Source organism: Dermacentor albipictus, unplaced genomic scaffold (genome assembly GCF_038994185.2).
Source record: "Dermacentor albipictus isolate Rhodes 1998 colony unplaced genomic scaffold, USDA_Dalb.pri_finalv2 scaffold_14, whole genome shotgun sequence".
Taxonomy (NCBI): Eukaryota; Metazoa; Arthropoda; class Arachnida; order Ixodida; family Ixodidae; genus Dermacentor; species Dermacentor albipictus.
In genome coordinates this window covers 9,576,552-9,588,936 of record NW_027225568.1, presented here as the reverse complement: position 1 = coordinate 9,588,936, position 12,385 = coordinate 9,576,552, and the positions used below count along the sequence as shown (strand labels likewise).

General features: G+C 46.2%; 1 protein-coding gene across 6 annotated transcripts in view; it reads right to left on the bottom strand.

Moving 5' to 3' along the window:
- The window catches only part of LOC135913489 (hemicentin-1-like), a 708,068-nt gene that overhangs the window by 165,270 nt on the left and 530,413 nt on the right, over window positions 1-12,385 (bottom strand). For all 6 annotated transcript variants that reach the window (XM_065446058.2, XM_065446055.2, XM_065446056.2 and 3 more), the window contains 3 exons: window positions 10,014-10,286; window positions 6,473-6,808; window positions 2,740-3,030 (listed from right to left, as the gene is read on the bottom strand). In XM_065446058.2, the coding sequence (XP_065302130.1) occupies window positions 2,740-3,030; window positions 6,473-6,808; window positions 10,014-10,286 (900 nt within the window). The remainder of the gene's footprint in view (window positions 1-2,739; window positions 3,031-6,472; window positions 6,809-10,013; window positions 10,287-12,385) is intronic.

Here is a 12,385-nt window from a genome sequence, read left to right as displayed (position 1 = left end):
CACTTGAGCATCGAACCACGAGAATGCACTCACCGGCATGTCACTTTCTGTTCCTAAAGAAAATATAATATGGTAGTAAAAGTTGCACACTTCAAACAGGGATTGCTTTAGTGGTGGGACATAGAATCAAGGTATTCGGTATAAGCATTACGCAATAGTAGTCGGTAAACTCTCGGTTATCTTGAAAAACGTTTTAATAATATTATTTGGGGTTTTACGTGCCAAAACCACTTTCTGATTATGAGGCACGCCGTAGTGGAGGACTCCGGAAATTTTGACCACCTGGGGCTCTTTAACGTGCACCTAAATCTAAGCACACGGGTGTTTTCGCATTTCGCCCCCATCGAAATGCGGCCGCCGTGGCCGGGATTCGATCCCGCGACCTCGTGCTCAGCTGCCCAACACCATAGCCACTGAGCAACCACGGTGGGTAAAAAAAAAGCGTTTTGTCGGCTTCGGGAAAGGCCGAAAGGTTTCACTCAGAATTCGCTATTACAAACAAATAATTGGGAATGAAACGCACATATTCAACCGTACCAGTCAAGCGTTGTCAATGTCGGGTCGTAGCAATAATTTAATTATAAGTTTTTACATGCCAACACCACTTTTTGATTATGAGGCACGCCGTAGTGGAACTCCGGGAATTTTGACCACCTGGGGTTCTTTAACGTGAACTTAAATCTATGTACACGGGTGTTTTCGCATTTCGCCCCCATCGAAATGTGGCCGCCGTGGCCGGGATTCAATCCCGCGACCTCGTGCTCAGCAGCCCAACACCATAGCCACTGAGCAACCACGGCGGGTCGGGTCGTGGCAATTGCACTCTGCCTTCGAATATAACCACCGAACTGATCTGTTGTTCCTTTTTACAAACATCGGATTGTTCTACCCAAAAGTCATGCCCTAGGCAGTCTGTTTGAGTCGTCCTCATCTCATCTAACCTCGTAGTAGCTACAGAAACTTTGCCAAGTTCATCTATTGGTGACAGAGAACTTGATTTCATTCTTCCCGAGTGATTTAGTTCGACATGGCCGTGACAACAAACTCGGGCCAATGTTCTTATAGGTGCTCACCACTCTCGGCAGTGCGCCCGTGTAGTTGTTCCTTCCCCTTTAGAAATCAATTTCGTCATCTGCAAGGCCTTGAGCCCACCCATTATAATCGGGGCTTGCTACCGTTGCCCAGGTAGTGACCGTACTCTTACGTCATCGATGCATCACACAAGGTAACTTCTATGTATCCCTAGGCTGCTTTCACTATCTTTGGCGATGTTAACTTTCCAATCATTAGCTTGTCTGACCTAGCTTACATAATATCAAAACAAAATGAAAAAAGTGACTTCGCAAACACTTGCCTTACATTTGCCCTATCGCAACTAATTAACTCGGCAATGAGGTGCAGAGCGCAGTCTTTTAACATTCTTGACTTTGTGATAACTTACCAACCTGACAGTTTGTCCCCGTTTACTTACCTCAATAACATCAGCGACGATGCAGTCATTCACGGCACGTGCAAATGCAAATCGATCTACCACAACACCTGGGCTAAAACAGCAACACTATATAAAAAAGAAGACTATGACGCCATGAATCTTCATTCCTTCTTTACTCAAGCAGCCGTCATTTGGAATAATATTCCAGTCACCGTCATTGTTCATGCTCACTCTGCGTGTTTTAAGTCGGCCATGGAATCACTTGACTCATTAAGTCATCTGCTCGTAGTATCTGTAGCATTCTCTTTACCATGTTTCTGTCAACGTCTTACTGAGTTTATCGAGTTGTCTGCCTTTTAATTACCGTGTTTCATACCTAGAAATTTGTTACTGCCACTTTTTTTGTACACATTACATTCAATATTTGTCGGTTGTCATGTTCGATAGGGTTTTTTCTTTTTTTTCTTTGTTAACCTATGTGGGCGCTGATTCCTTGCTTTTAAAGCTTTTTTTTCCCCTTGCTGCTTTTGTAACTCATTTCTGTGCTCACTGCAGTGGTATTGTGTTTCTGCTAATTTGTGTACTCGCCCCTCATGTCCAGCAGGAGTATTCGAGGTACTGCAAGTAAATAAAAGATAAGCGGGACAGGCGTTGTCCCGAGACAGCGCTTATCTTGTTTATGTGTCTGGTCCTCTGTGGCATACTACTTTATACTGAAATAGTTAATTTGCTGTCAAAAGATGACACTAAGCTACAACCGATGCACTAAGTTGCTATAGGAGCGCAAAGTATTCGTGCAATGCAGTGAAGGTTATTAATAGGGTTGATCTGAGAACTATCACAGTGAAATTGGTTTCGAGGGGGAGAATTGCGAAACAATGAAGAAACCAATCGTCAGTCAACAGAGATCGAAGAAACAGGATGACTATGAACAAGGTGAAAAAGGAGTGCACCTGACCGCTACGTAGTGGAGCAGCATGCGAACTGCCAGATGTCCTGGATACCTGGATATCTTGGTGTTCTGGTGTTAGGGAACCGTGATGGGGGGTGAAAAAAAAGTGCGTGGCAGTACAAGCATGATTAGGAGTTATATACGTTAAAACACTAGGCGTACCTCAGTGTTGAAACGTTGGTGGACTATGACGCAAGATTGTCGCGAAAGAAACATGCATGCGATGGGAGAAGAATTTGTAACTCTCTTGTCGAGGCACGCTTCTTACATGTCAGCATTTATGACCGGCTGTAGATAGAGCAACTCTCGCCGGGCTAAGCGCGTTGAATTATTACCGGCTCTGTCCCGTACGTACCCCAGACGGTAACGTTGTACGCGATCCACACTGCACCACCGACGTTGCTGGCTTCGCAGAGGTAGTGGCCCGCGTGGTGTGGCTGTGCCGCGCTCACGTGCAGCCACTTGCCCCGAACTGACGTGAGCGATTCGCGAGGCAGTGGAAGCCCGTCGTGGTTCCACGTGAAGGTGGGCAGCGGGACCCCGTCGGCGTCGCAGGCCAGAGAGAAAGGGTGTTGGGCGAGCACCACTGTGTGGACGGGTACGTCTCTTGCTGCCTCTGAAGTACCGTTCACGAGGTGCGGAGGCACTGTGCCGTGAGAGAGGAGGAGGTTTAGAGGGTCGAAGGAACGAGTAAGCTACAGACAAGGCAGACTTTGAATTCCGCTTCGGGGGATTAAATTAAATTAAATTGTGGGGTATTTACGTGCCAAAACCACTTTCTGATTGTGAGCCATGCCGTAGTGGAGGAGTCCGGAAATTTCGACCACCTGGGGCTCTTTAACGTGCACTTAAATCTAAGTACACGGGTGCTTTCGCATTTCGCCCCCATCGAAATGCGGCTGCCGTGGCCAGGATTCGATCCCGCGACCTCGTGCTCAGCAGCCTAAGACCATAGCCACCGAGCCACCCCGGCGGGTATCGGGGGATTAAAGATACTGCCCGCAATACAACTCGTTGTCAGTCATGACGCAGCTCTTTCTTCTACTACGCAATAAAGATATGTTTGCAATTAGACAAGGAAACCAATTTCAGCGAGGAGCTCAGTATTAAGTAAAAACCAAGTAAAGGCGACATACAATAAAGCGAAGGAAAGCCTTGGGGAAAATAATTGTTTCTTCTTGTCTGTTTTGAAACATAGAATTAATTATGAATGGGGGCTATATTCGGGATAAGCTTCGCATTCTTAATCAGGAAAAAAAAAGGGGGGGGGGGGGGGCAAAACAAAAATTTGAAGAAATGAGAACTCCCCGCCGGTGCCTTGCAGAATCCACGGATGCAGTGCGGATGTGCTGAGAGTATAAGTCACGCTCTTCTTTGTACCCTTTAAACGTATTTATTCGGGGTGTACGAATATGGGAGATTGAGAAGCGAAACAAATAGTCTCTGCTATTCGATTGGACTTCGATACCAGAATGTGCTATTCGAAGTTAACGAACGCTCATTTTTTTCGAATACAAACTGTCCAACACTTACTGGAGTCTCGATACCAACAATATTATTGACTGTTTCGGATGATTCAGCAGCGATTACTGCGCAAAGGTGGTCCCGAATGATTGCATGTGGCCGATGCTCAATAATTTATAGCCAATCAATAAGAATTTAGGCATCTTGGGCCCTATGACGTAAAACTATTCCAATATGTTGTTATTCCAATCTCCTTACGTCAAATATGCGTAACCGCCGACGTAAGCATCGGGCGGTGACCCGCAGGGTTGTCTGAACACACCAATCAAGCACTCTCCTTGTTCATAGGAGGTCACTTCTATTTGCTTGAAAAACGAATAACATTTCCTACACTGAGCGGCTTGTCTTATCTAATTGGCTGACAATCGAGCACGCTCAAGTGGAGAGCGATTCAATGGGGCCGAGCCAGTGCACTGAAAATCGATAACCGGATGAAGAGGGTGGTGCGGCGTCTGCGATTGGTCCGCTGTCCCTCACTTAGCTTGCCGTGGCTGGTCGAAAACAGCGGCGGCATGCAACGGAAGCTTGAAAATGACGGTAAAACGGATCCTCAGAAAAAAAGAGTTGGAAGAACGAGGTCGTAAGCGTGCTGAAAGTGCAAGAAAACGTTACATGGCGACACAAAAAGTTTCACAATATGCAAATAAACCCATGCTTTCCGGCAGGTGCGAGTAGCCAGTGCCTGAGCGATCGGCGGCAGCCATCTTTTAATCCTTTCGGAACGGGGCAGCCTGAGGCTATTCAGAAGAAAATCCACTTTTGTTCGGCATATTAATGTATCTTTACCGCGTTCACGTCACTTTGACGCGGTGAGTTTACGTGGTTTTGTGACGTAGCGTGACAGGCAGGTGCAGTGGGTGCAGCCCGAAAACTTTTTACCAATAGCCGAGGGCTATTCGCGAAAAGGCGTCGAATCATAAATAACTATTTTTCTTTTGCACGGTCATATTTCTCGGTCAGTGTGTACACGTCATATCAGATGGCGAGCTATCGCAGTTTTCGTGACGTCGCGTCACATGCAGGGGAAGTGGGGGTGATCCAAAAACGTTTTTGACCAATCGTGGAGGGATGATTGCAGACTTGGAATAGAAAAGTTTGGAATAGTTTTACGTTTAGCACCCCTTATGTACAAATGTATTTTGATTTATTACTTCGTCAGCCTCACCATGCTTTCGTCACTTTAAAACCATAAAGCGTGCTGTATATAGCATCGCACTTCGGCAAATGATGCCACGTCTTGACTGAAAACCTCCTTTTCTCATATACAACCTCGCCACTTTTCAGCATATCGAGTTGCTAATCGTATTACATGCACGTGTGAAATAATGTATATACAGCTAAACCTCGATATCACGAACATCAATATAACTAAAATCTCGATATGACGAAGTATTTAACTTTTCATAACCTCTTGTCCATTGAACACGATGTATTTAGAACCTCCGTATAACGAAGTGTGTTTGTATAGGATTTCAATACAACGAAATTTCGCTTCCACCCCAAAGGGATGCCGAGGCAATAAAGGGAAACTTCCGTAGACGCATATGGTCAAATGGTTGAATTAGAAGCGGCTGCTTGAACACGCACCTCTCAAATCGCACACCACGCGACAAGGGTGGCGTCGCGATTTCTCGTGCGCGTCTCGGTTGTCGCTACGCATGGCTGTAAGCGCGGCTGAGCGCGTACGCTTCCGCGCGCCTTGCTTTAGAGGCAATCTGCCGCATGTGCAAAGAGTAAGCGTGCTGAGACGGCGTGGCATCATGTAAGTTATCTTACTGCGCGTTTAGTATTGGAGGTTGCATGATGTAGAGTTTCGCCAACCCGTTGGAGAGGCAGACAAAGCATTCGCTCACCGCTGCCGGCGCTTTTCGTGATAGCGTCGTCTCAGTGCGGGCGACGCTATCAGCCGCGGGGGCAGATTGCACGTGAAAGTGTGACTGGCTTCGCTTAATTCGTACCGCCGATGTGAAGATATCGTCGGTATGCCATGAAACCACATCATTCGTCGCCGACTCCCAAATTGATCAAAATTAATTGTTTTTTCATTCAAATTTGCTTTTTTCGATTGCCCGATAATTCGGAAAATTCTGCGGCCCCTTTTGTGTAAGAAAAATGGATCCGAGATTGAACTTATTTGCATGAAGGGTCAAATTTCAATGCAACAAAATTTTGATATAATGACGCAATTGCCAATTTTACCTACTTCGTTATATCGAGGTTTACCTGTGTGTATCCTGTGTGTTTAACTGTGTATATTGCAACACGGACTCCGCGCAAGCCTCACGTTTGATGTTGTTTAATGTAATAGAAAGGTTCGATATTCGATTCGGTATTCCATCGTTGTCTTCCTGGAATATTCGTATTCGATTCAATGCAAGATTTCCCTATTCAAGTACTCCTAGTACAAAAAGTGAGCTCCAGCTGCTTGGAGAGCATATTATAATGAACAGTACAGCTGGTAATTATTTCCTGCTTCAAGGATCTCACCGCAGAGAGGAATTCCCCGTTAGAGTTATCGCGAAAGTTTCGTAAGAAGCCCCTCCTCTCCAGCTCCGATTACTGACCGACCACGTCGACGTGGTACTCGACGACCGCCGTGCCGCCTTTGTTGGTCGCCGCGCACAGATACGGTCCGGCGTCGTCCGCTTCAACGGCGACGATGTTGAGCGTGCTCCCTGCGCCTTCTCCGGACGCGAACACCCTGGGCGTGCGGTCAGCCTCGAGGGAAGGAGTACGAAGCACACCTTCTGCTGGAACAGCCGGCACCGGGGCGCCGTTCCTTAGCCACGTGATATTCGGCCGCGGACTGCCTGACGCCGAGCAACGCAGCGACGCGTTGTGGCCGACCACCGCCTGTACGGTGACCCCAACGGGATCGGTGCGCTCCACGGTCGGTGGTGCTGCGGAGAATCGTGGGCCGCAGATTGATTATTGTACATTGATTGTGTTATCGCAAAACCAATATAAACGAAATACTCAGAGAGACGAGCTGGCGACTGCCCCCAAAAAGGGCACATTGTCCGCTTGTCTCAAATAGGTAGCGATAGGAAAAACGCGAAAAAAATCTATCCATTAAAAGAAGAACAAGAGACACACAAAAGTTATCACGAGTTCAAGCACTCGGAAGCTGCGTTAGTTATACTGTCCAATCTCAATAGCACTAACCCTCCGCGGTAGCCCAGTGGCTATCGTTGCGCTACTGAGCTCGAGGTCTCGGGGTTCGACACCCGCCGCTGCGGCTGCATTCCGATGAGGGCGGAATGCAAAAAAAAAAACGCTCGTGTGCCGCGCATTGGGTGCACGATAAAGAACCACAGATGGTCAAAATTAATCCGGAGTTCCCTGATACCGAGAGTCTCACTGAGATCGTTGTTTGGGCACGTAAAACTCTAGCTTCTTTCTTTAATACTGCACTGCTGATACGAAATGCTGGATGATGAACATTTCGAAAAAGTATCGGCCAGAATGCATCAAGTGAGAACGCATTCTGTTTCGGAACGTTGCTGACGTTCCCGGGAGCTGGCGTAGCTTTCAGCACTCGGACTACCGGCGCTGTTGTGCCCGGCGGCACTTCAGGGCGGGGAATGCCACCCCGGCGACATGCAGTTGTCACGCCTCTTCGTTTGCTTCAAGGCGGCTCGCCTGTGGTATCCGGCGGCCCTTCGGAGCGGAGGGGGACGCTTGGAAGCAGTGAGACACTCGGACATGCAAAGACGCTACCATAGTGTGCTCCGATAGCTGAAGCCGTATTGTAAAACTCAACGATGTACACCTTTGTAATATAATTCTTTTTTTTATTCTCTTAAACGCCGCTCGGAACTTCTTTCTCGTGGCACCTGGCACGGCAGCACGCATGGAAACTTCGTTGGCCGCACGGACCCCCGACTTCGCAACAGTGCCGAGGGTGCCGAAGAAGGGGCGAATAACCTAAGTTGCCGCTGATCTTCAACGGGTGTCATTTGCAGTGTCATTTAAGGCTTCTACAAAATAGAAACAAATAAGTAAAAATAAAGAAGTATAATAATGAATTTGCTAATTCTTTTAAACAACAGTTGCTATTGGTGTATCACGATGTATCTGGCGGCACATTGTTATACCGCATACAGGGAGGTCTGCCTGAATACGCACCATAGCTGCCAAACCGGATCTGACCTACTCAATGATAGTGCTATACAGGGCGATCATTTTTTACTTTTATTGAATTCTAAAAACTTGCCTGTCACAGATAACATAATTCTAGTCCTTGAATTATATTCATACAGGCGGGTATTACTTGCCCGAGAAATGGTAACACATTTCAACCAATTAGCAAAAATCCACTAATATTCTTTTAAACTACTTACTTTACGGCACAGATTTCAATTTATGAATTGTAGCTGGTGAGATTGCCAGGCGTATCCACTTGGAATGAATTTCCGGAATGACGCCACTTCGATGATATGAGCGATTTACCTTGCCGTGAAAATGCACTGTTGTTCCGCTAATTTTTTAAAGAAAACGGTCTTTTATGCGCTGAAGCACGAAAGTAACTGGCACGCCCATGTATTTCGTCTCACAGTTTGGGAAATGATATCTTGAAACTGGGGTCATCCTGGAAATTCATTTCTAGTGAATGCGTCTTGGAAACTTGCCGGCTACAATTCGTAAATTGCAATGTGTGCAATGTGTGCAATTAAAAAGAAAAAAACAAAGAGAAAGAAAATCTCATTATATAAAGAAAAAAGAGAAACATATGTACAATGGACTAAGAAAAAAAAAACAGGGTTTCATGAAAGAAAAAGGTGACGGTTTAGCGAGCACTTACAATGCACATTTTTCTTGATGGGAAAAATAATGAATGTGTAAATACATGAAACAAGCCAGTGAACAAATCAAACACCAGCAATGTATGAGAACTCAACGCAACTTTCCTCCCATCATAGCAAATGTAAGGTCATGAGTTACATGATCTCATCAAACTCCACACAATTACGAAGATGAAAACATTCTTACAAATAACCCAGAGTCAGCAAGGCACCTGCACATTCTTTTGTTTCTGTTTGTTAGTAAAAAAAAGTAATTAATTAGGAAGTTAGTTATTCAATTTTTTTAGTTAGCTGAATACGCGCTTACATTTTCCGTGCTAGTAATGTCCGCCTCTTGAAATAATCCAGCTCAAGGACAAGAATTATGCTGCGGGACTATTTTTAAAAATTTCATAGAATTTAAAAATCATCACTCTACAAAAATTGCTGGCTCTCGTGAGATCGAGAGTGGATGTAAGCATGAAATGGCTACGGCAAAGCATATTGGTTGGATATTATACTAGCCACAATCTTAAACTGCCTGTAACGCATGTTCCCAACGGCACACCCCACCACACCGCACCATGCCATGCTATGCACTGGTCCACGTGGACGCTGCCCAGCTAGAAGAAAACCGGCTGCAGGCGGCATGACAGGCAGCGAAAGACGCCAGGAAGACAGAGCGCACTGTCCAGCTAGAAGAGGAAAAGCGCCTGCGTGCCGTCATCTCTCGCGGCAACGCAAAACCCGTGCCGCGCAACTCACGGACCGCTGGTGTTCAAAAAAATGACAATGAAGTATATGGTGCCCTGTATCTACATTCTTGAACGTCGCTATTGGAAATGTCAAATAAAATTTCAGGGCACTAGAAGTTACAGCTTGAGTAATATTGTAAACAAATATTAAGAACTCGGAAGCAATATTTTTTTGTAACTTGTTTGGGCAGTAACTAGTGCATATAATATGGTCCTGTACAAAGTTTTGGGGGCCAGAGCAGCATTTCTTTTAAGTTTTTACTGGTTGCCCGGATGATCTCGTTTTGCTCTCGCAACGACGCCCGGATAACGGCTGAGGCTTTTGGCTCAAGGTCACTTGAAGGTCGCCGACAGCGGGAGCTAAAATAATTTCATGCTTGAAACAGTTTAAGCCATCTCCCTATCGCCGTGAAAATTTGAATAATGCTAGGCCCCGGTGTCATCTCATTTCTGCATACAATAAAACAATACTATTCTCCTGTAGTGATACACTCGGACGTGCGCAGCAGCTTGTGGTTTATAAATAGAAACGAAAGGTTTAACAACATCACAGAGCATTTATTTACCTATAACCATGAGCACAACTGATCGTTCCTGGCTGCCTGCCTCGTTCTCAGCGAGGCACACGTAACAGCCCTCGTGCTCGGACGAGACGCCCCCAGTGAAGTCCAGGAACGGTCCAGTTCCGACGCGGAGCCTAGCGAGCCCGTGGGCATCCGTCTTGAACCACGACACCGTGGGCGCTGGCACACCACTCGCCTCGCACGCTAGCCTGGCTGGGTGACCCTTTACCACCACAACTGGACCGGGATCGGTTGTGGGTCGGATGCTTGGAGGCACTGAACGAAAAAGTGGTCAGGAAGGATAGCTGTTACACAATGTGCACAAGGCGTGCCAGCTAACTTTAGCCAAGCATTAAGAATATGACAGTGCACTACATGGGAGCAGGACTCCAACCATATTGTTGACCACTTTATCGAGAAAGACGTTCCGATTTTTGTCTTCTGTCTAGTGGCATAGTTAGGAAACTATAAAGTTCGCGAGTCTTAATGTTACGGCAGTAGTACCAGGGTTTGTACAGAACATTTGACGCAACATTCAAGGACAATTCAAGGATTTCGAGGATGCTAAAAGCCTAAATTCGAGGAGGGGGAACCAGTTTGTTTCTAGATATACACTGCGAAATAGTGAACTCTTATCTTAGCTAGAATTTCTAGCAGCTAAGCAGCGGCTCAGTTGGACACGCGCTTCAAGCTCTTCATGTCGCTTCTCTAAGTTGACTTACTCATTGCAATCATGTCAATCGCCTTTTGGCGTAACGATTAATAGTGTCCGACTTTACCCCAATATGTTCAGTGTGTTAAAGCCAAATGGCTGAAACCTAAAGCGCACAGCTGCGCTAGTTGGAAAACTGACATTTCATGCATTTACAGCGCTTTAAAGCAACAGGAAAAACTAAGAGGAGAGGAAAGACGCAATGACAATAGGAGGCTGGTACCTGGCTTTGCGTCTTTCGCCTTCTCTTAATTTTTGCTGTTTTTTTAAGCACTGGAGATGTGTGAAATGGCTGAAACCTACATTCCTCCAGGCATTCCTAGAGCCTAGTGCTCAAAAATGGAGCCATGATGGCTGCCATCTGAACCAACTAGGAAAACAGCAAAATCATGGTACAGCTTAGTCGCTTGATGTGGCTTTCTGTAGCCCCACGATGACAACGGCGATTTAAGCAATCCTGTTGTTGGTGGCTGTAGACATGCCACATTGCAGTCGTTTCACGACAATCTCAAAAGACGAAGTGTCTAGGATTGTTGCCCAACGGAACTGTCCATGCCTCTATGCAGAGTTTATTACATATACTTTGACTCTCCCTTTGCTCTCTTTCCAACATCTGTATCTCACCCCCCCCCCCTTCCTAATGCAGGGTAGGAAAGCGGACACTCCTCTCTGCTTAACTTCCCTGCCTTTCCCCTCTCCCTCTTTCTTGAATCTCCAAAAGTAGCCGCAATGCCCTGTTTTCAAGAAATACAGGGAGCACATTTATTTTCCAGGAGCTTAAATCTATTTTTTTAACTCCACTATTTTCAGAGATTTCAAGGAGGTGTACGAACCACGCAATACGTGCTTACAACAAGAAAGTTGCAGCGTTCTATAAAACGTTCACTTCAGAGTTACGCCTACTTAACGTTGGGGTTAAGGAAGGTGATTTTACATCGGCTTACCATGACCATGCTTGTGTCCCTCGAAACGCTGAAGCAGACAAATTTTCTTCTGACACACACATGACATTGCTGATTTCACAAAATTTACAAAGGCGGACGGAAATGCGATAGTAAGGCACTTCTGCAAGTATTTATGTCAAGGGTCGCGTTCCCGGGGCACTAAAGCGGACTGTCTTTTATTGACTGTTTTCTCGGAGCAGTTTGCTCTAGAGAAACGAGATGGCGCTTTCGGCGGCGCACCGCACGTTGCCTCATCGAAAGCGCGCGAATACGAAATCATTACTGCTTGAGCCCTGCTACACTGCGATTAGCTGTCGGAAGTGCAATTTTGTGTTCGCTAACACACTGTGCTCCATTATTTCTGCCAAATGTGGAACGATAGAGGGAAGACGTGCACGGTAGTAGGCTGTAAAAATAGTGGCTGACGTATTAAAGAAAGGAAGGATCTGTACGGCCGCTGCTACATAAGGACTGCCAGCGTAGCTGCTCCTTCGCGATACACGGCTTTCCTCGGGGATAAAAAGATCCACTCATCCATCAGTGCTGTAACGCTAACCTCCAAAGAAAGATTTTAACCCCGGAACGTCGGCAATTAAGAGTGAGTACCACTCCTTACAAAAGGCAGTAGTGCTACTTACTGGCATAGTAAATTTCTCCCACGTTATAGACGTGCATCCACCCCTACTCACACGCAAGCTTACGCCCCCTATATCTTCAAC